The 25,961-nt window shown below is 36.8% G+C and overlaps 1 protein-coding gene across 2 annotated transcripts in view; it reads left to right on the forward strand.

Moving 5' to 3' along the window:
• The window catches only part of STAG2 (STAG2 cohesin complex component), a 78,388-nt gene that overhangs the window by 39,975 nt on the left and 12,452 nt on the right, over positions 1-25,961 (forward strand). For both annotated transcript variants that reach the window (XM_065689840.1, XM_065689839.1), the window contains exons 4-24: positions 130-291; positions 2,981-3,077; positions 4,480-4,556; positions 6,244-6,448; positions 8,673-8,824; positions 10,523-10,596; positions 10,711-10,834; positions 11,687-11,785; positions 11,888-11,967; positions 12,489-12,596; positions 13,585-13,696; positions 14,309-14,426; positions 15,182-15,285; positions 15,992-16,084; positions 16,271-16,360; positions 17,349-17,552; positions 19,070-19,140; positions 19,540-19,627; positions 19,729-19,809; positions 22,890-22,982; positions 25,415-25,589. In XM_065689840.1, coding sequence (XP_065545912.1) covers positions 130-291; positions 2,981-3,077; positions 4,480-4,556; positions 6,244-6,448; positions 8,673-8,824; positions 10,523-10,596; positions 10,711-10,834; positions 11,687-11,785; positions 11,888-11,967; positions 12,489-12,596; positions 13,585-13,696; positions 14,309-14,426; positions 15,182-15,285; positions 15,992-16,084; positions 16,271-16,360; positions 17,349-17,552; positions 19,070-19,140; positions 19,540-19,627; positions 19,729-19,809; positions 22,890-22,982; positions 25,415-25,589 — 2,407 coding nt within the window. The remainder of the gene's footprint in view (positions 1-129; positions 292-2,980; positions 3,078-4,479; positions 4,557-6,243; positions 6,449-8,672; positions 8,825-10,522; positions 10,597-10,710; positions 10,835-11,686; positions 11,786-11,887; positions 11,968-12,488; positions 12,597-13,584; positions 13,697-14,308; positions 14,427-15,181; positions 15,286-15,991; positions 16,085-16,270; positions 16,361-17,348; positions 17,553-19,069; positions 19,141-19,539; positions 19,628-19,728; positions 19,810-22,889; positions 22,983-25,414; positions 25,590-25,961) is intronic.

The following is a 25,961-nucleotide window of genomic DNA, read 5'->3' on the forward strand; positions in this document are numbered from 1 at the left end:
TTTTTTCAAATCAAAAGGCCCTGTTTACAGTTGTCATGTTATGGATAATAAATTGTTGTTTTGGGTTTTTTTTCTTTTTAATTATTACATAGTACTCAGCTAAAACTTACTGTGTGTGTGTGATTGCAGACCTGTAAGAAAGGGAAAAAAGGACCAGCAGAGAAGGGGAAAAGTGGGAACGGAGGAGGGAAACCTGGTGGTCCGAATCGGATGAATGGACATCACCAACAGAATGGTGTGGAAAACATGATGCTGTTTGAAGTAGTTAAAATGGGCAAGAGTGCTATGCAGGTAAGACTGATTTGGATGAATATACAACTTAAGACTATTTTACTGCACGTATGCTTTAATAAAATAATGCCTAAAGTAAATTCTTCTATTCAATTTGTAGGTTTTAGTTCAAGTGGTTTTGCATTGTTAAGGTTTGAATTTCAGTGAACTGATTTTTCATTTTGAAATGTCAGGGATGAATAAACGCATATATAATGAAGAAGTTCAAACTGTGATTGAAAGTGTGTTTTTGGTGTATCAAGCAAAGAAAGGTTATTTCAGGTGACATGACCTTGAAAGTCCTTTTTGTGCATCTTTAACTAATACAAATGTTGTTTATTCCTATAGTTGTCATAGAACTCAACAAGAAATCTGTAGTTTATGGGTGTTCCCAGAGCTTAAATTATGCAAACCCCCCAAAATTACTTCTCTCACCTGAAGTAAAATCACTAGCTGCAACTTACAGGCTACTCTTTAAACTTCCCCTAAGTTGACTTGGTTGGCTTGGCTAGTGTCTATTGCAACACTCTAATTGGGTGGAATTTGTCAGGAAATCATAACCTGTTAGAAGCATCTGCATTAGGTGCTCTCTCCACTGCATTTACAGACAGGACTGAAGTTAAGTCTGTTACGAAATTGAGCACTAGAATTCTAATTTTTCAGTTAAATCGGTAAAGCCTTTGCTTGACTGTGAGAATCCTTCAGTGGAGAGAGGGTTAAAGCATAAGCCTGTCAGCCATGAAGCCTTCCTGCTGACTCACTCATGTGACTCCTCAGCAGCCTCCAAGAAAAGACTATCTTTGGGATTGGAAATGTAGAGTTTACAGCTCCTCTGTTACGCGTTCAGGAAGCTGGGTCTGCGTGCAGTCCTCTGAACATTTGCAGGCTCCTGCATTAGAGCTGGATACTTCGAAGCCTGAATTCCTTGGCAGAAGTTTAGTTCTGACTTTTAAAAAAGAACAGACTACTTTGATGTATTTGCACAGAGAGATTCTGATTTTTCCATCATTTGTTTTGTTCTGCTGTACTTCAAAGCAGGTGGAAAAAAGGTGCTTTTCTAACTCTTGCTGTGTGCATTGCATTTTCAGCCATTTACTAGCAACTGTGTCTTCAGGACATTGTAACTGTTTAAAATGATACACAGGCAAAATATTTTGCTTTCTGAAAACAAAAAGAACCTTTGCCAGCCCTGATGACTTTGTTGAATTGTGGAATTGATACCTGGGTGATAGAGTGAATCTTAGTATTATTTTTTTGTCAAAATGAAGAAAAATTCTCAAAGCATTTCTAAAGCTAAGTCCATTCAGCTTTCAGTATGAAAAGTTTTCTCTGTGGCTGGCCCTCAGCATTGCTTGCCTAAAAAGATTTTGATAGTAATACTTATTTTCTGTTCCTTACCTTCTTGTGAATAAGTGTCTGTTCCCTGGCAAAAACAGATGGCTCAGCCATGGAGACAAAATGTTTTGGGAAACTACTGTTTTGCTGGAGGTTCTTCAAAGTAAATTAATTCTTAAAACAAGGCTGCTTGGCTGGGATGTCTAACATTATCCTGTTCTGCACAGCGACCTTTATAAGCCTATTTTAAGATACTTCCTAGATTATTTTCCCTCCTCCCCACAGACCCGTCAAATCAGTACTAGATTGTAGATTCTGTTCCTACTGGGAACACTATGATAATTCAGCTTCAAGTTTTTCATTCTTTCTGTGTTGCTGACAAAAGTTGTGCATCATGCTATAAACAGTCTTAACTTTAGGGAAGAGGGATTTAGCTGTATCTGTGTTCAGAAGTTTTTCTTCATGGCAGTTACTTTTACTTGTTCTCACAGCACTGATGCATGTGAGAGTAAGCAGTGAGAAGAGGACAGACAGGAAGCATTAGAGATGCTGTGTATTCCTGCTGTCTTAAGGAAGTTCTGAACTATTCCCTCATCTCCATTTAGAATGACTCTAGATTTTAAGGCCAGGGTATCAACATACTAAAAACCTTGAACTGAGGGCTTGATACGAAACTGAGTCTTTAGTGCCTGTGTTAATAAACTAATTGTATGATGTATGTTTTTATGACTTCTGCAGTAGACAGTTTGTACTGCACACATGGATCATTTAAACATAACTGCATGTAAATTCTGTTTTCTTAAAATCATTATCACAGGTTGCCTGTTAGTTTGCTTCCCTTTAATGCTCTTATTCATGTTTGGTTTAGTGAACATAGAGTAGCTAATGTACATGCAGCATAGGGTAGTGCTGTTCATTCTGTTATGTGTATGGAGCACAGTTCATCAAAGGAGCATTTTTTTGAGGAGTGTAGTGAGTTGTAGCTGTTGGAACTGAACACCTAGACTAGTATCCTTAAAGAAGTGTCACTAGGCTGGGGAGGGGATGGAGGGGGGAGAAAAACTGCTTCTGTAAAATACTGCAATTATTTTTACATTCTTCAAAGAAAAAGTTACTCTAGGACTGTATGGTATTCCTGTGCTCTGTGTTTAGGTGTCAGGTTTGTACGCATGTATTTATAGAGTAGATGTTTTCTTTTCTTGAAAACTGATATTATGGCAGTAAAGGATTATTCATTTTTTTTCTGTACTAATCAAAAAATCCACAGAGTTCAAGTTATTTGTGGAAGGAACAAAAATCACTTATGCAAAGCAGTTATGTAACATTCTTCAATTTGTGAAAACTAAAATGTGCCTTTATATTGGTTTCTTTTCAGTCTGTAGTGGATGACTGGATAGAGTCATACAAACATGACAGAGATATAGCACTTCTTGATCTCATCAACTTCTTTATTCAGTGTTCAGGCTGCAAAGGTAAGATACTGAAATGTTTACTCATCCTTTTAAAGAGTAGTATAGTACAGTTCTCATTCTTTGCTTTTATACTGCAGCTGCTCTGTCCCTGCAGCTAGTTTACACTGTTAAGTTCTTATAGGTAAAGCTAGTGTTTCTGATGGTGGCGGCAGGGGGCTTTAGAAATTATATACTGTATTTTAGAATGCAGACTAAGCCTTTTGTATTCACACCAGAGAAAATGCAGTATTGGTACTTAACACTTCATCTTTCTCTGCTCCTCCAGTTATTTCAGAAAATGACGGTGCTCTCAACATTGATAGTTTAACTTGTTCAGTCTTGGAATTCTAGTTTGGATTTGTTTGCTTCTTATCATTGAGTGCTTTGATTGTTTCATAGCCTTTGTAGAGATGCTTGATTTAAAAAATACTATGGGCAGTTTCAAGATGGTCTGTCTACAGTAAGACTGTATTCCCATATTTTGTTTTCATCTTTGTTTTCTGGTTTTCTTTGCTTGTTTCCGTGTCCTCCATTCTTTTTTCTCCTCATCCCCTTTTGAAGGGAAAAAAGTAACTTTCCCCTGCAGCGTGTCACTGCGCTTGACGGAGTAGGACTGGTTGTAATTTGTTCTGCTTGAGCATTTCTCTGTCTTGATAAACTTCTAACATGCATAAATCTCCAGAAAGCTAGCAGCATTCCTCGGAGGTTATCCATGCTTTCAAGAGCAGTGACCTTTTGATTATTGTTACCAGATAAAACTGCAGAATCTGTTACGCTTTCTGAGATGGTCCTTGTCATGAATTTTGCAGAGTAGTGGCAATAAACTTGAGGAGATCTATTTGGTTTTTATATCTCCATTCACACTCTAAACAATTTGAGGCTAAGACAGATAGAAATTGTGTGAAATCACTGTGTTTATTACAGTGCAGAAGATAATCAGTAGCAACAGAACATTCGTAATTGTCTTAACACTGTTTAGAGCCTTGAATCCTGAAAGGTCATTTCAGATTAGTGTAGTCTCTGATGAAGTAGTTTGGCAAAAGTATCCTTGATTTCTGGATATGTGTGAATGAGTAAATTCTAGTGTATGTGTTTGCACACACACAAAAACACTTTTCAAAAAAGGTAATAATAAACCCTATATATATATATATATATGTGTGTGTGTGTGTGTGTGTATATGTATATATACACATATATATATACACACACATGTACACACACCAAAATGTATGTAGTATTGGTGCCAAGTGCTTGCTATGTATGAATGATAAAATAGAAAATGAGTAAATTATTATACACAGGGTTCTTTTCTGTAGGTAAGATGAAAATTGATCATTTTTACATTTTAGCAGGAGTTGTGTCATCTCCCATCTGCCTCTTTCACATTAACAGTGCTAATAATGTTATATTTATATTGTAGGAGTTGTTACAGCAGAGATGTTTCGACATATGCAGAATTCTGAAATAATCCGAAAAATGACTGAAGAATTTGATGAGGTAATTAATGAACTGCTTAATTCTTTCATTTTACCTGTTACAATCTTACTGGATCATGTTGTTGCAGGTTTCTTTCAAAGATAAAGTCAGCTGCAAAAACACCAGGTCTCTTACCAATGAAAATCTTCATCTCCCTTGTTGTAAGACACTTAAGATCTCCCTGAATTTGTAAGACTATGAAGTAAATCACTGCATGTGTATCGCTTGTTTAATTAATGGTTTAAGAAATCAATATTGACCTTTAGTTTTTGAATGGTGGGAACTCCTACTGCTGTGGGGCTACGTGGGATGCTTCCCTGTTCCTGCTAAGGCCTCTTAAGTTTTCTTTAACTTCTAAAAACGATTGTGAAATTTATTTCCATGCATTTATTAATCTGCAGCTTGGCATTTGAATTTGATTATTCTTCAATTGAAGACTAGCTTTAAAATCTTGTCCCTAAATTTCTTTAATATGGGAATAATACATGTCCACACCATCAGTAAAAAGGTTTCAGAGGAGAAAACGTAATACGCTTTTGTTTAAAAGGATTTTAGCATTACTTGGAAATAATGCATAAATGGATTTCGTTACATAAGGTAATATTGTATGAAATCTATAAAGCTTCAGCCAGGAGTGTTTGTTCAGGTTTCTTTTTATCACTGCGTTATGCTTACTCTTCCTTATAACAGAATTCTAATGAACAGCTCTTGGATTTCTAATCCCTTTTCATGGATAATTCCTTCATTTTCCAATCTGTAATGTTGTTTAGCCTCTTAAAGAAGCTGATCAGGACTGATAAAAGTGATTTTTTTCCTCCCTGTCATTTTTACTATTATTTGTAAAGGCTCCCAGATTGGGAGAGGAACACACATTTGTTATATCCAAGCCCTTACAGTAGGTCATTTTGTGACTTCAGGAATTTTCAGTCTGATACATACGCATCTCCCTGTAAACTTCATTATGGTCCTTTATTATTACGTAAACTTGCTTTGGAACTGAGCGTTCCTGAACATGACAACTAACTGTTCATGTGGTGGTTCTCTTGTTCTAGTGTAACTTGAAGCAGATTTGTAAAGGGTATGATTTACTTTAGTTTTACATTATTTTTCTAGTTTTTTTAAGGAGTAGGACAGGAAGAGAGTAATAGTCATTTCGGTGTATGTTGGTTATGTTTGGATTTCATGGTAGGATTTGAAGAATGTTGTCTCTGCATACAACAAACCTGAGCGGCAAAGTAGATGCATAATTGTAGAATAACTTTCTTCCAATACATCTTTTTTTAGTGACATCAGAGATTTTTGGCTTTAAAAATGCTGGGGAGGGAACTCTTCGTCAGGGACTGTAGTGACAGGACAAGGGGTAATGGGTTAAAACTTAAACAGGGGAAGTTTCGATTGCATATAAGGAGGAAATTCTTTCCTGTTAGGGTGGTGAGGCACTGGAATGGGTTGCCCAGGGAGGTTGTCAGTGCTCCATCCCTGGGGCAGTGTTCAAGGCCAGGCTGGATGAAGCCTTGCGTGGGATGGTTTAGTGTGAGTTGTCCCTGCCCATGGCAGGGGGGTTGGAACTGGATGATCTTGAGGTCCTTTCCAACCCTAACTATTCTATGATTCTAAAGTTGTCACCATCTCTTTTTAATCTTTATTTAATAAAATAACTTTTAAGATATCTGAACATTTTCTGTTTCCCTTAATTGTTTTTTAATAGGACAGTGGAGATTACCCACTAACTATGGCTGGTCCCCAGTGGAAGAAGTTCAAATCCAGTTTTTGTGAGTTTATTGGAGTACTCGTCCGACAATGTCAATATAGCATCATATATGATGAATATATGATGGATACTGTCATTTCACTGCTTACGGGGCTGTCAGACTCACAAGTCAGAGCATTTCGGCACACTAGCACACTGGCAGGTCAGTGCATTGTTTCTCTGTATTGCTTTTGTGGTATGTTTTGTGTTGCACAGAAAAGAACTGTTTTGGTTGAACTTCTAATATTTGACATTCAACTCGCATTTCACTCTGATACGGTTTTCATTGAATGCAACTTGTTTTGGTACAGCTTTCTTAACCTTGTTTTTCATTACCAAAAACCATAGCATTATTATAAAGCATTCTTTATGAGCTGCCTAGTATTTAATGTTTGTTAGCCTTTACTCAAGTAGAGAAAATAAATAGGAGGAAACTTCTCAGTTGATTCTGCAAGTTTGTCTTTGGTCGTAACAACAGTGTAAGTATCTTTTTAACCTCAAATGCAGTTGAACCTGTTTATGCCTTGCATTAAGTAGAATGGGAGTTGTATTATCATATCAGATGCAGTTTTTACCGTGAATTTAAATTGTGCTGTATAGAGGCCATGGCACAATGTAATTGAAAGTAGCATCTCCATTTATTGCATTAGAAATAATTTTAAAGAATGCTTCATCAGTGATACAGTCACTGAATTTCTGTATGGTCTTAAGTGATAGCAGTAGATAAGTAAGGTTCCTTTCCCCTCTCCTGTACCACCCATTTGTTAAATTACGAAGAAATCCCTTTTCGGTTAAGTATGTAGTGTTATTAAAGAAATAAACCATTAAATGGACTAAGGATAAGCTGCTTTGTTAAGGAAGTCCTAAACCAGCACTGATAAATGAAGAAGGGTCTCAGATGACATTGTGCAGCAGTCCACTTATGTGAGGCTTATGATAGCAATTCTAGTGTGAACAAGGTGAATTTAGACTGTACATGAAACTGAGCTTTTTGCCACCCTGGAAATAGAATCATAGAATAGTTCTGGTAAGCTCCACTGGAACTGCCAGATTCACAGCTAGCTTCAGTCCTTGCTATGTGATTAGTTTCCTATTTCATCGATCATCTCTCTTGAATATATATTAGCCCGTGGCATTTATTATGTAGTGAGGAACAAACCCATTTATTTCAGGAGGATATACTGCTGTATCATCAATTTAACCGTTGTTCCATATAGCTAGTACAAATTTTAGTTCTTAAAACCGAAGTTTTTACTACTTTCTAAAGTCTGAGTTGGGCCTGAATAAAAGTTGCAGAAATTGCCCAGTTCAATGTTGATTTCTCTCACATAAAATACTTTTTCATCAGTAGTCTGTATGTATTTGCTCACATCAGTAGTGTATTCTATTGATTTTATGTAATTAGGCATTTTGAATGAGATTACAGGTTGTATTCTTAAAGATTGTATTTTATATGGGGTGGAGGCAGCCAGCAAAATCCTTGTATCCATATTTACTGTTACTTACTGTAGTTTTGGCTTCTGAGATTAGCTCAGACTTGTTCTTTTCATCTTGATATCCTTGGAGATGATGATGTGTGATGATAGTTCAATATATCCACGTCTTTATGCTTTACTCATGAAATTTTGCTAGTGATACACTCTTAATGATGTTCCATGTCTGCTTTGCCAGTGTGAGTCTGTTCATGCCAGTACTACAAAAGTTCCAAAGAAAAGCCAAGTATGCTGTTGACCACTTCCTGGTTTCTGGATAGGCACGTTTTTCTGCACCCATTTTAAAGGGTTTGATTCAGAAATAATAGCATGCAAAAAATCTCATGGAAATGTCTTACATCTTACAGTTCTCTGGCTTCTAACTGGCTAATGTCCTTTTTCCACTCCTGCAAATAAAGGAATAGTTGAAGAAAGCTGCCCCTTATTATAATTAAATTGAGGGAAAAAATGTAGCATTGGTTGTCAAAAACATTTGCTTTTGGACAAAGAAACTTCTATGTTTGAGTTTGGATGATTTGAGAAAACCAGTCTACCAACTGATTTTAACCATGGAATCTTTAATCTTTCTTGGGATATGTTTGTAAATCTTGGATTCTGCCTGCATGTTTTGAGGGAAGCATATCCTATCCTATCCTACATCTTAATTCAACAGTAGTGCTTATAGTGTTAAATTGACAGAAGAAAATTAACAAAATGTCAGTCTTCTATTTATTGTGTTGATAAGTAATGATGGAGTACTTAGGAAACTGCTGCAATTTGCATATCAAGAAATTTACACTGAATATGTTTTCATAAATAAAGAGTTGACAGGAGAAGAGTGTCAATATTCTTGTTTATTGCTTTTCTTAGCTCAGGTAACCATAATCCTTATTCTTTTCACCTTTTTTTTTGTAGCCATGAAGCTGATGACTGCTTTAGTGAATGTGGCATTAAATCTTAGTATTAACATGGACAATACACAACGGCAGTATGAAGCAGAAAGAAATAAAATAATTGGGAAACGAGCCAATGATAGGCTGGAACTCCTATTACAGAAGAGAAAGGAGGTTAGTGCAACTGGCTAGCTGGTGTGCGTAGGATGAGTGTTGATAAATAATAGTCCTGTTCTCTAATTTGTTTCCTTTGTAGAGGTAGTTATTAGTCCCCTGTGTTTCATTCTTTAAGTTGTTCATTTTTAATATCTGAAAAACATCAAAAAGTGCTTCTCATCACCTGGTTTTCTGTAAAAAGAGGTAAATGTAGACTTCAGATAGTGCAGTCTTAGTCAAGTTAACAGGAAAGACTGCAGTCAGTAAGAGAGACTTTTTTTTTTTTCCCCCCATATTTCTTGACCAGTTTCCTAAACTGAGCTCAAATATGTAGGAAAAATTATCCTACAGTTGACTGTTTCTTGGCATCTAGAGAGCCAGCCCATGGTGTTGGGGCAAAATAGTATTTTATGGTGTCAGTACCAGTCTCAGCAGAAAGTGTGCTGAAAGGCTTTAGATAAGGTTTTTTCTTTTACAGAAATCACGATGAAAATTGAAAATGCAATCTACTTGTGTTTTTTTTTCTTTTTGTGTAAAAGGGACTTGCTGATTCATTGCTGACAGAGCTGTCTTGTTTAAAGCCCTTATTCATTCAGGTTTAAGGGGTTTTTATTTTGGGGGAATTGGTGTTTTGGTATGTGTTTTTTGTTCGGTGGATAGGGTTTTTCTAGACATTAGAAATAACCTCATGATCAAAAGAAATGTCTCACCTTTGCTCTTCAGCTTCTGTGCTGTTAAGATCTGTACTTCGTTGACAGTTCAGATGTACAGAAGGCAAAGTTGTTAGGTTATCTCACAAATGCTTTGCAGTTTGAAACTGATCCCTTAAACGCACTAAATCCCTTAAATGTAGTTATTCCAGATGCATGTACAGAACCAGTCCTTTTATAAGCAATACACAGATACATCACAAAATGCAGTGATGTGAGAATTAAAACTTTCACCAGTCTCATGTGCTCTTACTATTGGCTTTTAGGATATCGGCTTCTGTAGGCAAGGTTCTTTATATTTTCTATGCATTCCCCTGCATATGTGCACCCCCTGTCTTGCGCTTTGAAAGCAAATACAGTTTTTTCTGTATTAATACACTCCATATATCACTTTTTGACTCTTTTTGTATGTCTTTTTTTTCTTGTTATTCAGAGGCTGGATTTGTCTCCTCCATTATTATTTTTCAGATTCAAATTCTTAAATAATATTTTTTTGGCAATACTTTACTCAGTTTCTGCATTTTTTTCCCCTCTTTAATTAAGACAGAGTAAATGATTTAAATTACAAATTCTTTAGCATGCAGAAAAAACTCCTGGTAATGCAGTTCCCATGATTTGGGTATTGTTCTAATAATGACATGTCCATCAAAACATAGCCAATGTATTAAAAATTGGGCTGAATGTTTGGCTTAAAAACTTCCTAGAAAATTAAGTCAATTTTTCATACAAATAACTGAAGAAGGAGCTTGCAAAAGCCTAAGATGCCTTTGTTACAGTTGAAGAACAGTTTCCCAGTGGTCAAAATCCCTAAAATGTATATGCTGTGATAGGTACAACTCCTTAAATAATATCATATTGTATCGTGAAACAGATTTGTGAATATTTCATTAAAAGATTTAATGGCCACACTGGAAAATGTTAACTTAGTTTGCCTTAGCATCAGCAGCATCTGATCTGAATGTGGAAGTGCTGCTCACTGTTTTATGTACTTTGTTCATTCTTTCAGCTTCAGGAAAATCAGGATGAAATAGAAAACATGATGAATGCAATATTTAAAGGTGTTTTTGTGCATAGATACCGGTAAGTTTCTCTTACTAAGTAATTTGTAACTTCATTCATTTATTTTGGAAGCTGGTGACAGGTTATTTCTGATTATTCATCTATTTGATCCTATTGCTTTGCTTACTTCTACAGAGATGCAATTGCTGAAATAAGAGCTATCTGCATTGAAGAGATTGGAATATGGATGAAGATGTACAGTGACGCCTTTCTAAATGACAGCTACTTAAAATATGTAGGGTGGACTATGCATGATAAGGTAAGCTGCCTTGAGGTAAAGGAACAGAGTCATGAAGGATAACTCCATGTGTTGTTGGTTGTTGATCTTGCCAGACTGCGTTCTGATCTTTTAACTGTTCTGATCAGTCACTACTGAAATGGGTGTCTCAAGGTGTTTCTTACCAGCTAGAAATTATTCTCTGCTTGGAGTGGTCAACAGATATGTTTTAGGAAATGCTTCTTGATTCAGTGTTGAGTCAGCATGTTGCAGTTCCTGTATTGGAGGCTTCAGGCTTTTGAATTTGAAGTGAAACAAATGAGGGATGTTCACTTGTGTTATGCTGTTCTTGGCTTGGGTGTCAAAACTCAATAGACTCTGGCAGTGGGGTGATAAGAAACTGTGTGAAGTCAGGTGTCTTACACTTCTGAAAAGTATTTCTGTATCTGTACCTTAAACCATGTTCTCTGCTAAGGCGGGTCTTGTATGTCAGTAGGAATCTTTCTATCTACTTAGCAATTCTGATCTAACATGAGATGATCATTAATGATGTAGGTGTTGCCAGTTTTAATTTAAGTCGAAACACACAGAATTCCAGTTAGAAATATCTTGAGCATTTAGAGTACATCTTTAAAGAACGAAATGAGTGTATTTTGACTTGCAGAGATACTAACTGCAGTAAGACAGTGAGTTTGGTTTTTTTTTTTTTCTCCACTGTCTTGTTACAGACAAGGACATACTCCTATGTCATTAATGTGATTACTGATAGTATATCTTGAGAACATTCAGTCTTTGAATTAATTCAGACTGCAAAAGAAATTTGTCTTGTATGGTTTAAAGATCACATCTGTATCCTATATTTGACTTCTAATCCAGTTCTTAATTTTATTTTAGCAAGGGGAAGTAAGACTCAAATGCCTAACTGCTTTGCAAGGGCTTTACTATAATAAAGAGCTTAATTCCAAATTGGAACTCTTCACCAGTCGGTTCAAGGTTAGTGTAACTTCATATTTTTAAGTACATACAAATTCTTTTAAAGTTGATATTACAGTTCTTTCCTCTTTGAAAATACTTTACTTTCTTTTGTGTTCTTAGGATAGAATTGTGTCTATGACTCTTGACAAAGAATATGATGTTGCAGTCCAAGCAATAAAATTACTCACTCTTGTTTTACAGTAAGTATATATTTATCTCCGTATCTGACCTACAACAAAAATTAAAATGTTCAAGTATTTCTCATACCTGTGGGCAAGGACAGCAGCTTGACAGAACTCAGCCCAAAATCTGGGGAAATGTCTGCATCTCGCTCTCAAATAAGAACTTCAAAAAGTAATCTGGCTAGAGCAGTGCTGTTACCACAGTTAAGTGTGAAGCCTAGCAGCTTAGAATTCAGCCTCCCTAATTTGTGAAGCTATTGTGGATTGAAGAAATACAATACGTGTGTGAACATTACACAGTAACTGAACTTCTGAGCATAACCTTCTACCAATTGCTCATACTTTATCAGTTATTTTTGTTTAGGAAGACTTTGGAATTAAGCTATCTTGGTTTTGGTTTTAAGGTTATAAATTTAAGGAAAAGATTTAGCTTGTCCTTCATTTTCATGTCCTTCATTTTTATCTTCCTCATTAGAGTTTGTAGTCTGTTGACTCAGCTTGTTTTTTTTCCCTTTTCTTCTTCTCATTCCCACCTCAAGGAGTAGTGAAGAAGTTCTGACTGCAGAAGACTGTGAGAATGTCTACCATCTGGTTTATTCTGCTCATCGGCCAGTAGCAGTTGCTGCAGGGGAATTTCTTTATAAAAAGTAAGATGGAGAGATCAGTTATTTTTTAGTGTGAGCATTAATACTATGATTTCCATTAGGTTCAGTTAATAAAAGGAAAAATGGAGTAATGAAGTGGCCTTAAGAAAAAACCTGAGTAATGAAATGGTCTTAAGAACAAACTTACAGAATATGTGACGCTACTGTAGTTTTTGAACTGTTGTAGTTTTTCTGAATGGGAAAGAGGGAATAATTTTGAAGGCTGTGCTTTAAAAGCTTGTGCCTACAGGGAATGTCATAAAAAACATTCCTGTCTTCTCCTTTCCTTCTTATGTTCTGTGAAGCATCTTAAAATGCTGATGTAGTTTGGTACTAAAACTTATGCTTGTATCATAATGGGTGTTTTCCCACTTTGAGTGTCATGTGCCCCCCAAGCTGGCTCATATCACCAGTTCATAAGGTATTTTTCTGTTTAAAAACCTTGAAAAAAGGAGAGAGTCAGTACACATCAGGTGTGTATGTAAACAAAATAGAGTTTCCATCTAATACTTCCTGGACCTTCTTTCAGTATTTCTTTGTGGCTTTCAAGTCTCACTGGGGGAAGTTCAGAAAATGTAATTTGATAAAGACGAGCACTGGGACCTCAAGCACCTGCAGTTATCACCAGTGTTTGTAAAGTGTTTTATTATAATTATACGTTACATTGAAAACAGTCAGTGAAATAACCAGTGCAGCATATATGAAATTGTTCAAATGCTACTTGGCTCAAATAACTTCCTTTCAAAATAAAAGCATGGAGCCAGGCAGCGAGGTATTGAGAGCGTGTCTGTAGAAAAACACTATCTTGAAGGCCCGCCTGGACAAGTTCCTGTGTGATGTACTGTAGGTTACCCTGCTCTTGCAGGGGGGTTGGACTAGATGATCTTTTGAGGTCCCTTCCAACCCTTGGGATTCTGTGATTCTGTGATGTGAGTTAACTGTGGCAAAGGCAATGAAGAAGAAACTTGTCCTGAAATAATTTTTCTTTTAGGCTTTTCAGCCGCAGAGATCCTGAAGATGATGGAATACTTAAAAGGAGGGGAAGGCAAAGTCCGAATGCTAATCTTGTGAAGACATTAGTATTTTTCTTTTTGGAAAGTGAAGTAAGTTGAGTTTCAGGGCTGTCTTTAATTTTTGTGGTGTAGGTTTTGTTTGTTGGATTTTTGTTATTTGTTACTGGTTTTTCTTTTCCCCACTCATTGGTTAGTAACTATGAATCCATGCTGGTTTTCTTAGTATTTGAGCAACCTGGAAGCCAGCAGGCGGTTTAGTGTGGTTATGTTTATTTGAAGGATCTGACCAGTACACAGGGTTGAGACAGGCTGTGAGCTCTGCTCTGAGAAATACTCTTTTGTCATTCTTCATGCTAATACATAGGCGGGAAGAACTTGTCATTTAGGAGATTTATAAGGGGGGAGGGTAAACCAACCAACCAAAACATAACCGCACAACCACCACCCCTGCCCTCCTATCCCCAAAGGTCTGATGGATCTCATGGCATGACTCGTAGTACTTGGTCTGGATTAAACTTCTCAGGTTAACTGAGGAAGAGGCTTCTGTTGAACCAGAGAGCTTGCAGAATTTTCTCTTCCTTTTTTTTTTTTTTTTTTTTTATGCCACAGACAGGAGCCAAGTGAGACAAATACTTTGTATCATGGCAAGTTCTCTAATGAATTTTATTAGTGATAAAGAATAATAATTTGTTCCTGTTTTAGTTGCATGAACATGCTGCGTATCTTGTGGACAGCATGTGGGACTGTGCAACAGACCTCTTGAAGGACTGGGAATGTATGAACAGTCTTCTGTTGGAGGAGCCTCTCAATGGAGAAGAACGTAAGAGATTTTTGTAGATCTTTACATTGCTCTGCAGTTTCTGTTAGTCTTGCTTTATAAAAGTGTAAGTTGTTTACATTTATGAGTCCCCAAATAACTCTATTTTTATGTGACTGTAATAAATCACTGAATACTAACTATAGAATATAAGGAAGAGTAAAAAGACATCACTCCTAGTATGGAAGTGAGACAAAGAACAACAGTGGTGGGGAGAAAAGAGAGGGAATAAGCATGTAGTGTCCAGTTGCCTTGTTGTTCCACAGGTTCAGGCTGCAGTTCTGTCTTTTGAGAAACCAAGTTGCTTGTGAAAGTGGTTCATTTATTGAGCGTTAAAATTACCTTATGGAAGAATACTGTCATTTTTTTGATGACAGTAAAAACAGCTCAACCCTCTGGCATAATTCTGTAATTCATAAGTCCTAGTAAGTGGACCTCAGAAAAGTGAAAAGGAACTAAAATGATTCTCAAACTTGGTATTTGTTCCATCCTGTCCTTTGGCTCATCCAGTTATATTCTCTTAATGTATTATATTTTCTTGTGTTGTGTTATAAGGGGCTTATCTTCTCTATCCACTGTGTCACCCCCACCCCTAGAAACAAGCTAGCGGCCTAAATAATGCCTCCTGCCTCCTTTATTTTTAACCCTTAAGAAAAGGAGGAAAGAGATATTGCCACACATTTTGATTCTTAGATACTAATGCTTGTAGAAAATGAAAAAATCAAGCTGTGTATTAACATCTGTTTCTTTAATTTCAGCTTTAACAGATAGACAGGAAAGCGCACTGATTGAAATTATGCTTTGTACAATTCGACAAGCGGCTGAATGTCATCCTCCTGTGGGAAGAGGAACAGGGAAAAGGGTAAGAAGCAGAAAGCTACTCTTCTACAGATGTTGGAATGGCTGTGTGGAGACTGTGTAGGAAGAAGGAAAAAAACTGTAGGCAGCTCCTGCTGAAGGGACTGAATTCAGGAATTCAGCTTTGGTCCTCACAGCCCCCAGATTCTGACTATCTGGCTAGTCCACTTTTTCTGGGCTTGGGCATGTGCCCAGTACTGTTTGGAGTACATTTGATTTTAGTGTTGAAGGTAATACAGAATGAAAAAATACTGGTTTGGGGAAGGCTAAAACTTTTCAATTTGAAAGAGCAAAATGAGGGAAGAGAGCATTCTTCATAATCTCTCTGATCATGTAAGAGTTTAGGCCACCCTCTTTTTACTGAGGCATTAAGCAGGGATGGGAACTCCTTTCAAAGTTTTTGGTCAGAAACCTAGTTACGAACAGATTGAGGACTTTTATGGTCAGATTTGACATATGAATTGAGTAAATATCGTTAAAAACCATAAGCTGAAAGGTTTGCAGCTCCTTCATTGTCAAGACCAGCCTTCTTATAGTGGTGTTTTGTGGCTGGGCAGGATTTTTTATTTTTTTTATAAAGTGTCTCTCCCTCTTCCCCCAATATTTTACAGTGATATTAAAAGGTCAGTGTACCTGTCATTTCATTAATGGTACTGTAATACTGCATTAGAACTTTTAGTTGTAAAATCCTTACAATATTGATCTTTTAGGTGCTGACAGCAAAGGAAAAGAAAACCCAGCTGGATGACAGGACAAAAATTACTGAACTTTTTGCAGTGGCACTTCCTCAGCTGCTAGCAAAGGTGTGCTTCCATTCCTTGCTGATGGACAGTTGTTGAAATCTTAACAAGTGTAGTTTTGTAATTAACTGTATGACTTGTACAAGTTTTCATTTTTTGTTATTAGTCTCTATTAGTATTTGATTATTTTATAACAAACTATTTTGTCTAAGACTTTAATTTCAACTTTTTTCCTTGTCAATATTACAGTATTCTGTAGATGCAGAAAAAGTCACCAACTTACTGCAGTTACCACAGTACTTTGATTTGGAAATCTATACAACAGGGCGATTAGAAAAGGTAAGGTAACAGTAAAACTTAACACAGAAGGAGAAACCCCAGAATTTAGACTTAGTCACTGGAATTTCAGTTGCCATTTATCATAACTCTTACTGAGAGAGTGAGACTTTGACTTCAGAGCTGTGACTGACTGCTGTTCTTAAGGATACTGAAACTCTTGAGTTGTTAGAAAACTGTCTGGCAAGTTTTAACAGAGCATCTTGCCAGTTAGATGAACTTCATGCAAGAGCATTTATTATCAGGTTATGGTCATGCTTGAGGTATGCTGCTTGACATATAAACCTTGTAGAAATAGCTTAATAACTTTTCTTCTTCTGATCACTGAAACTAATTAGTCACCATCTTCACTGCAGTGAAACATGGGAAAACTACCAGATTACAAATCACGTATACTGCTCTCCTTTTTATTGCCATGGTGGTGAAATTGGTGTAAGCTATTTGCACCTCTCTTTTCTCCTTCTTAGATTTGCTGTATTGTGAAGCAAGTGGAAATACCTATATGGAAATAATATAGGGTCAGAAAAGTAATAACATGTTTAGTTGACAGCACAGCCTAGCAGTGAGCAACTCAGGTTGAGGGGAGGCATGTAAGAACAACTTCAGTTGCTGACACTTGAGTGTTATAAAACTAAATCTTCAATTATGCAGCTTTTAAGAACACGTATAAATGTTTGTGTGAGTGGGAGAGAAATGCGTCTGTGTTGTTCAGTTGTCACTGCAAATTCAAGTGTTAGATAAAACCATACTGACAATTGCAAATTTTAATGACTTTTTAAAATGCATCGAATCCTTAGCCATTGACAAGATCTACTTATTTCTTTGCTAAATAGATTTTTAATATACTTTGAACTTCCAGAAGAGTTTTGTGCTCTGTATTCTAGTTACAAAAGTAATAAATTGAATGTATCTTTTAAAATTTCTTAACGCTTATTAAAAATACATGTGTTTGTGTGTGTAATTTTTTTTCCATGCCTCATCTTTCTTGTAGCATTTGGATGCCTTACTGCGACAAATCCGGGATATCGTAGAGAAGCACACAGATATAGATGTCTTGGAAGCCTGTTCGAAAACATACCACGCTCTCTGTAACGAAGAATTCACCATTTTCAACAGGGTTGATATTGCAAGAAGTCAGTTAATAGATGAGCTGGCAGACAAGTTTAATCGACTTCTTGAGGACTTCCTGCAAGAGGTATTTTAATGTGCAAGATCAACTTTTCCTGCCCCTGTAAATATTTCCAGTATGTTTTTCTGCCTTCCAGAAGGGATGGTATCTTCCCTCCGACTTTCAGAGTTGTGCAGTCAGGCAGAATAATACAAGACTATCGTTGCTGTGATTATATGAACGCAGACTGTTCTTTTATATTAGAACAAGGAGTTTTCAATTTTAATCTCCTTTTCACAAGTGTCTTTTGGGAATTTGAAAAGTTTCAGACAAACTACGAAATTATGTAAACTTTTTACCTTTTAAGTTTTGAACCTCATGAGAGATGTAGTGTTGTAATTCCACTAGGATTCTCCTCAGATCTGCTAGAGTTGCTAGTCTTGCCTTTGATTGCATATTGCTGTTGTTAAATATCTAATATCTTGAAAGCACTCCCCCTTTCTTTCTCCATGCAAGTAGATGCAGTTAATAGCTGAAAAATCACTTTGTTCCCACACTGTGCTAATCCGAAGAGTGAGAATTTTCTGATAGTTTTTTAACATTGTTGGATCTCTGACATTCAGACAAAACTTGTTTGTCCTCCTCCTCATCTGATAAGGAGCATGGGAAGTGTTTTTTTGACAGCTTCATTCTCCACACTTCACTGATTATTTTATCAAGCTTTGCTCCTGTTCCTCTTGCTTAGTGACCTGAACTAGGACTTTGCTCTAGAAACTGTAGACTTACGCTGACTATATAAGAAATGTGCCTAGTAATCCATTTTTCCCCCCCTTTGTAAGAAAAAGGAGAGCTAAACGCAAGGAAGTTAAATGTCAGACTGTTGGCTTGAAGGAAAATAGCAAATACTTTGGTAGAAGTGCTGAAATCCACAGTGCTTTGATAAGGTTGTGCAACTCAGAACAGTAAAGCACCATGAGCTTGCACTATCTGTGCTAAACTGAGGAGTTTCTGTGACCTTAGATATTTTATCCTGTGTATTTAAATAGAGATTTTTGGTTGAACACTTTCTTTTTTAGTCATTCTCTTTCTCCAAATGCAAATTTGTCAAAACTTGTGGGAAAATTAGAACAAATAATTTCTTTCAATAACTTTTTTTCTGTGATTGAAGTATGATTGAGGTAGTGACCTGCGGCCCATCTAGTCCAGTATCCATTGTCTGACAGTGGCCTCTGCTGGATTCTTCAGAGAAAATTGAAGCACCTACATAACACATTGTATTCTGCTATCCTAGACTTTTTCCTTTTTTTTTTTTTTTTTTTTAACCTTCCTCCTCCTCACTTCCCCTTCAGTGTTTCTCCACATGCTGCTATTTCTAAACATGAACTGCTACCTTTTCTCTCAAACTCTTTAACTCTTCTAAGCAAATATGGCATCGATAAATAATTTAGATGCAGCTCTCTGCTTGCTATTGGTTGGATTTGGGGTGTGTTTTTTCTGCTTGTTGTTTGGGGTTCTTTTTGTTTGTTTAAAAAAACAATCTGAAGTTCCCTTAGCTTGCTTAGCATATATTGCATGGGATATCTTACTATATGATTATTAAATAGGGGGAGGAACCTGATGAAGATGATGCATATCAAGTCTTGTCAACACTGAAGAGAATCACTGCTTTTCACAAGTAGGCTGCTGCAAACATCTGTCAGGGTTTGTGGTGTTGGGGGGTGGTGGTTGTGTTTGGTTTTAATTAGTTACCAAGTTTTTAATACAACTTGGAGGGATTTATTTTGTTTTGTTTAGTGTGAATGATAAAGAGTTTTGCAGAGCATGACGTATTTTGAATATATGAAGATTATGTACATACAAAATGAAATCTGGTTTTATTATTTGCTTTGGTATAACTTTTTTGTGGTGTTGGGGGTGTGTTTTGTTCAGATTTAGTGGGGTATTTGTAGCCTTTTTTGGGGGTGTTTCAGTTTTTAGTATTTTAGACCAGTTAAACTTTTAGTAGTTGTTAACATCAAAATGCAGAAATGGTGTTAGTTAAATTACATCTTTGCGTCATTTCTTATGTTCCTAGTGCTCATGATCTATCAAGATGGGACTTGTTTGGCTGCAACTACAAGTTATTGAAAACCGGCATTGAAAATGGAGACATGCCAGAACAGGTCTGTAGTTAAATGTGTTCTATAGGTACAACAGTAAGTAGCTTTTGTTGCTGTCTTTTATTGGCCTCTGTCATCTAATACCTTTTCTCTTTTGATTTCAGATTGTTATTCATGCACTGCAGTGTACTCATTATGTAATCCTTTGGCAGCTAGCAAAAGTCACTGAAAGCAGTTCCACAAAGGTATGCCTTGTTCCAGTTGTACTAATAAACAAACATTTGTATGTATCTGCAGTGTCATCAAGTGGCAACTGTATTGGAATTAATTAAGACTAAGATTTTTTTTGTTTAATACTGATGCCTGCTTTAATCTGCTTTTCTAATAAGTTCTTCAGAATTCAAAATTTTAATAGTGGAATGCTTGACTTTTAAACCCAGTATTTCTCTAAATTATTATAGTTTTATTATTTAAACATTATTACTATTCTTATTTTGACAGAATTTTAAAGTAATTGTAGTAAATAAATGCAATACCTATTAGTTTGGCACAGTAATAGTACTAAGGAGGGGTAGAATGCCAGCTAAGAAGCACTGTATAGTCAGTTTTACTATTTGCAAGAGGTGAGCTTGAATTTCTTTGTAAACTCTAAATTATCAGTGACAAGTCAGTGAGATAAAAGAATTTGCACACTGCTGTAACATTCTTACTGCTCAGTATGTTGCAGTGGCACTTAGCTCTTCATCAGTCTTTTAAATGTGTTTTTAAAGACATGAAAAGATAAAGTTCAGTTTCAGACTTTCTCAGGGAATAAGAGGGCCTGTTCCATGTCTATGTATAGCAGCCTTGAAGGGCAAAGCTCTGGCAAATGTCATCTTTCTAATTTCACTTCTTGAAAAATCTTGGAAGGATTAAGGTTTCTTGTACTAGACAGCATTGCTTGAAGAGGGCAATGAGGTGGTTCACTGTGTGAACAGACTAATGAAAGATGGGTTTTGAAAGGCTAGACAGTTCAGAATAGAGATTAAGTGTTGAAGCATTTTGCTTTCTTTAACTAGAAAAACAAACCTTACAATCATACTTTTTTTGGAAGCCTTCTACAGTACTGTGAGAAGGGTGTATTTTGTGCTTCTTCACTGGAAACTAATGCTGGGATTGCATTTTGTTATTGGAGTTACTGATAATACATCCTTTATGTCAGAGATGAAATAAGTACATTCTTCAGCTTTTTTCAACACTCGGATTGCCATACTTAAGAATAAGTAGTTGTAGGCATCTGTCATAATTTATTAGGGATAAAACAAAGAAAACTAATGGCATTAATAATTCATAATATACAAATTACAATTTGTAATTAATAATCTATTATTATGATAAACTAACTTTAATGTGAGGATGTATAAATTCTTTCTTTTAGGGTATGCTAGCATGAGCTTCTGGTAGGTACAGGAATGAAGAAGCATGCTTTGTAACTTGCACTAATGGTTTTTAAAACAGAGAACACCTTTGTGAGATCATAGTGTTTCTTTCCACTCTTAGCTATCATGTTAAGATTTCATTAGCCCAGTGAATAATTGTGGCCTTACTGATTCAGTAATTGCAGTGTTCAACACTGACTGGCTAAGCCAGTTTACCAATCTGGTGTTCAATGGCTTCTAGCATTTCCAAACCCTAAAATGTCTGATATAGATACATAAACTATTGAGAACCACTTAAGTGAGTGAAGGATCTGGAAAGCATCTGGAGGCTTTGTTAGCTTCTTCTTCAAAGGGTAGTCATCAATCTGAGTCTGTTGTAATAGTGATTAAAACTTTATCACAAGCCTGGTGGCAGAAGCAGATCTAAATACTGGAAAGTTAGGTTACAGATGAAGATTAATTTAGCTATTTTGCAGTAAAATGTAATTCATAGTGCTTTCAGCAGGAATGAAAATAACTTACTTGGAAAGTCGTCCTTTATTGAGACTGTTGTCCACTCCTGTATAATGAAATGGGGTAAATTAAAGCTTTCATAGTTGTGGTTCAGATGTTAAGCCTGTTTTATTGTATTTAACTGCTTGATTGCTGCCAAATAGACTAGGTATGTGAAAAAGTTCCATTGGCTTCTGTTCAATGTCATTGGAACGTAACAGCGAAGAAGTTGAAAGGCACAAACAGAAGTGACAGAAATGTACTGTGCCTAAAGTTTTGTGTGTGGGTTTTTTGTTTGTTTGGGTTTTTTTGCTGTGGCAACTACTGACTGCGTGCTGGTTTTGAACAGGTTGACTAAGTGTGGGAATCAGCTTCATAGTATAGGCTGCTAAAATAAGAGATTAAATAGTTCAATTTTCACTAAAATTTAAATGTTTAGTTCTTCATAAAGGAAAGAATAATCCTATGTTTAGTTCTCTTAACATCAGTATAAGTAATCTGAGTGGTAAATGTTGAGAGAAAAGATTTTATATTAGTGAATGTGTTCTAAAATCATGTTATGCTTAAACTCATAGTCAAGAAACAGCTGTTGAGGTTCCCATTGAGGTTAAATAATGTGTTGTACCAGTGCGTTACCTGCTTCCTTGAGGGGAAAAACTTGGTTTGGTTTAGATAGTGTGGATAGTTTTTAAACTTCTCAGGGATATTTCTTTTGTCTGGGCTGATGCTGGTTACACAGTTGGTCTTCCCCTGTTCTACATGGGCTAAAATCTTCATGTGGTTGAGTAACACCAACTATGCCACACACGTGGATGGAATTTGTACCGTTTGGATACTTTATTTGCTCAGTAATCTATTTTTCTGGAAGTTATTGCAACACTTCGCTACAAATTGTCTTTTTTTTTTTTTTTCCCAATGGTAGAGGGGTAGAAACCCTCAGCTCCCATCTGATCTTTTACTTTATCCCCAAGCAGTGAGTTACTAAACAAAATCAATAATGCCATGTAGCCTTGTTACTGTAGTTATGAACAGCTACCTGAAATCTATCCTTTAGGTTGAGACTACGGGTATTTTAAAGAGAAAATGCTTTGTGCTCTAGGGTTTGGTTTGAGTTTGGAGGGGTGGAGTGGGGTGTTGTGGTTGTTTTTTTTGGGGGGGGGAGTGGAGGTGTTACTGTTGTTTAATAACTCATTTTACTATTTGCATTCCAACTTTCATCTATTTTTGCGGTACACGGGATGACAGGAAATTGCTGTCTGCTGTTTTTATTTGTAATACTGATTTTAAAATAATGCAGTCAGCTTGAATATTGCAACTCTGTGGCTGTGGTGCATAGTTCTGTGAAAATGCAGACACTAAATGTCACTATAAAACTGTACAAACAAACCTGTTACATGAAATCGTTCTCTTTAAAGGAGGATCTTCTACGCCTAAAGAAGCAGATGAGAGTGTTCTGTCAAATCTGTCAACACTACCTGACCAATGTAAACACTGCTGTTAAGGAACAGGTTAGTGACTGTTGTTCATTCTCGTAGTCTTCTAATGTACTTTTAAACCAGTTGAAAAGTTCCTCTTGCTAATATTTTTAGAGCTTCTTTAGGAATGTCATGCTTCTTGGATGCTGAGGCTGAATGCCCTTGAAGTGTGAATACATAGTGTGCTTGCATGGTTGTCTTCCTTTAGCTGATTTAGGTAGGATTTGGAAACCAATTTAAACTTTATTTGTTCTATTAATTTTAGGCAGCATAAGCTTCTATTCAAAGACAGGTTTGTATATTTGTTTAAGCAATGACTGGGCGGACTCTCTGTAGAACCCTTCTAGTTTGTAAGTGAGGTGGGAGAGTTCCATATCAAAGCTCTTGCTTACCAGGTGGTCGTGACGCACACCTCTGGAGAAGCTCATTATGGATTCATAGAATTGGAACTGGAAAAGCTAGGGACATCTATTTAAAAGACACAAATTTTTTTTTTAGTTCTATCTTTGAATGCTTTTATGTTCTTCTCACATTTTTACTATGATATATATGTGCTCATCCACTTGAACTTTGAAAGCAACTTTTTTACTCTCTCTGTAAACCTGTGAGGACATACTGGGGCAACTTCTAGGTCTGCTCCCATTCACCATTATGCTGCATGCAGTATATATTAATCAGTTCTTCGGAGTCCCAGGATTTTGGGGATCAATGAATCAGGAGAAAAGTAATGTGTGCCTAGCATGAGTGTGTGTTCATGCAGATTGCAGTGCACACTGTATGTGAATGTGTTTCTTTTTATGCTCACATTTGGCTATGCTCACACACTGGTCAGCTGTTAACAGGACTGTTTAGAGATCTTTAGAGACCACTCCAGCAAATGCGTGGAAGCCTTAACAGTGATGTACTTACGCTCAGAAGAGATGTGAGCAGTTTTCACGTTACCAGTTTCATAGTCAGTGCCTCCTACAGTTGTACTTTCTGGGGGAGAGTTTTACCTGGAACTAAGTTTTTGCGTATTTCAGACATATGTAGGTATTTAGTCCTTGCAAGCAATGCCTGACATTTAAGGCAGGGGACAAAAGATGCAGCTTTTTGGAAAAAAAAAAAAAATGGAGGCATGAAAGTTTTGGGTGTTGTTTTTTATCTTCTGTTCAAAAAGAATTGAGACATCACCTTGGGAAATACTTGTCTTGTTCTGAGGGCAGTAGGGTCAAAGGAAGAGGTTAAGCTTATAGGGGCTGAGTTTCTTTCAGGCTGTGGTCAAATAGTTCTCTAGCCACGACACTCAAAGGAGCCTCAGGTTCCAGTGAAGAGCATTGGTAACTGATACAGGATTAGTTTTAAGTAGATGCCTTTAACAAGTCTAAAATGAAAAACAAACAAACCAACCTCTGTGGGGGAAGGACCAAACTATCTTCTGGGTATACTTTTAATTAAACAGAAAGCCAGGAGATTTTGCTGCTGAAGGTAATAGTAATCTGGTTGAGCTTGAAGTTGAAAATCTGGTGCACTGAGTTGCACAGCTGCAGTTTTTGAAACTCTTGGTAGAACAAGCATATTCCTGGAACTGAATGGACGTGTTCTGTCAGAGAGCTATCGAATGTAAAGATCACAAGGTGTAGGGTGTGAAATGCAAATAACAAAAATCACTAAATGTGGGAGTAGGTCTCTGAAAAACTGTAACTCTCGGACTCAGGTGAATGCTCTAGAAACTACAGGTGCCTCAGTCACAGAGGCTACCAGAGCTGTGGTTCTGCTTTCCTTCCTTAATCTCCTGAGATGGCGTGTCTTCAGAGGAGCGTATGTAATTCTGTGACCAGGAAATGAGTAGTATTTGCTTTGAGGAGTTAGAGAACAGATCTGTTCATTAAAATGGAAGTACTTAAGAGATTAGAGTCCAAGAGATGAGGTGCAGCACTGCTCAGTGTGTTGCCTTGATCTGTTTGTTTGAAGAATGCCAGTCTAGGTCCTGATACATTCTGGGGCTGTGGAGTATAGTCAGATCAGATGCACAAGTTAGCCAGCAAAATTAAGGGGTGGTTCTTTTTTTGGAGGCAAGACATACATTAGGGTTTAAAGGGGTTGAATGACCTCAGCTGTTTGATGTTTCACAAATGTGGTTGAAACAATAAAAGAAAGGAAAAAGGACACTGTACTGTGGTGGTATCCACAAAGCTCTGTAGTGACTTAATGTATCCATCAGGCAGAACTTGGGAGTTTCAGGCTTCTCATGTTGTAATCTCACAGTGCTAGTTGGCTTCATTTGTGCAATACTTTTATTTGGAGACCCAGTCTTTGCACAGCAGCCTCTTGTAAGAAACTGCCCATATTTTGACTTCCAGGTCTCCTGTGTAGATGTTTTGGACTTAAGCGGCCTGTATGTATATATGAGCTCTAAGTATTATGTTACGTGGAAATATAAAATCCAGTATTTCAAAGTACTTACTAAGGATTCTTTTTAATAGGCTTTCACAATTCTGTGTGATGTGTTGATGATCTTCAGTCATCAGATCATGACAGGAGGACGTGACATGTTGGAGCCACTTGTTTACACTCCTGATTCATCATTGCAGTCTGAACTGCTCAGTTTTATTTTAGATCATGTCTTCATTGATCAGGATGATGATAATAATAGTGCAGGTTTGTACAAAACTTACGTTTCCTATACATTATTTGCCTTCTAACTAAAATACTTGTTTGCCAGTGCTTTTATTTCTTGTGTTTCTGGTTGGGGTTTTTTTTCCCTTTTTTCCCCTCCGGCATTGAGAGGTGTTCATGGGCACAGGGGTAGGTTTGCCTTTTAAATGTCAGCAGCCAATTAAAGCATCTTATGTTTTGGGGATATGTAGGATAATCGTGGTAAAGGTTTGGTTCAGTAGGCACAAATACATGTGTCTCCATATCAGGACAATAAAATGCACTGCTGTCAGAAGTGAGACTTGATTTTTCAGAATCCTGGCAATTAGCCCACATCACTTCATGTATCAGTGCTTAAATATGAAGTATTGAAAC

This window comes from Lathamus discolor, chromosome 9 (genome assembly GCF_037157495.1).
Source record: "Lathamus discolor isolate bLatDis1 chromosome 9, bLatDis1.hap1, whole genome shotgun sequence".
In the NCBI taxonomy this organism is placed as follows: Eukaryota; Metazoa; Chordata; class Aves; order Psittaciformes; family Psittacidae; genus Lathamus; species Lathamus discolor.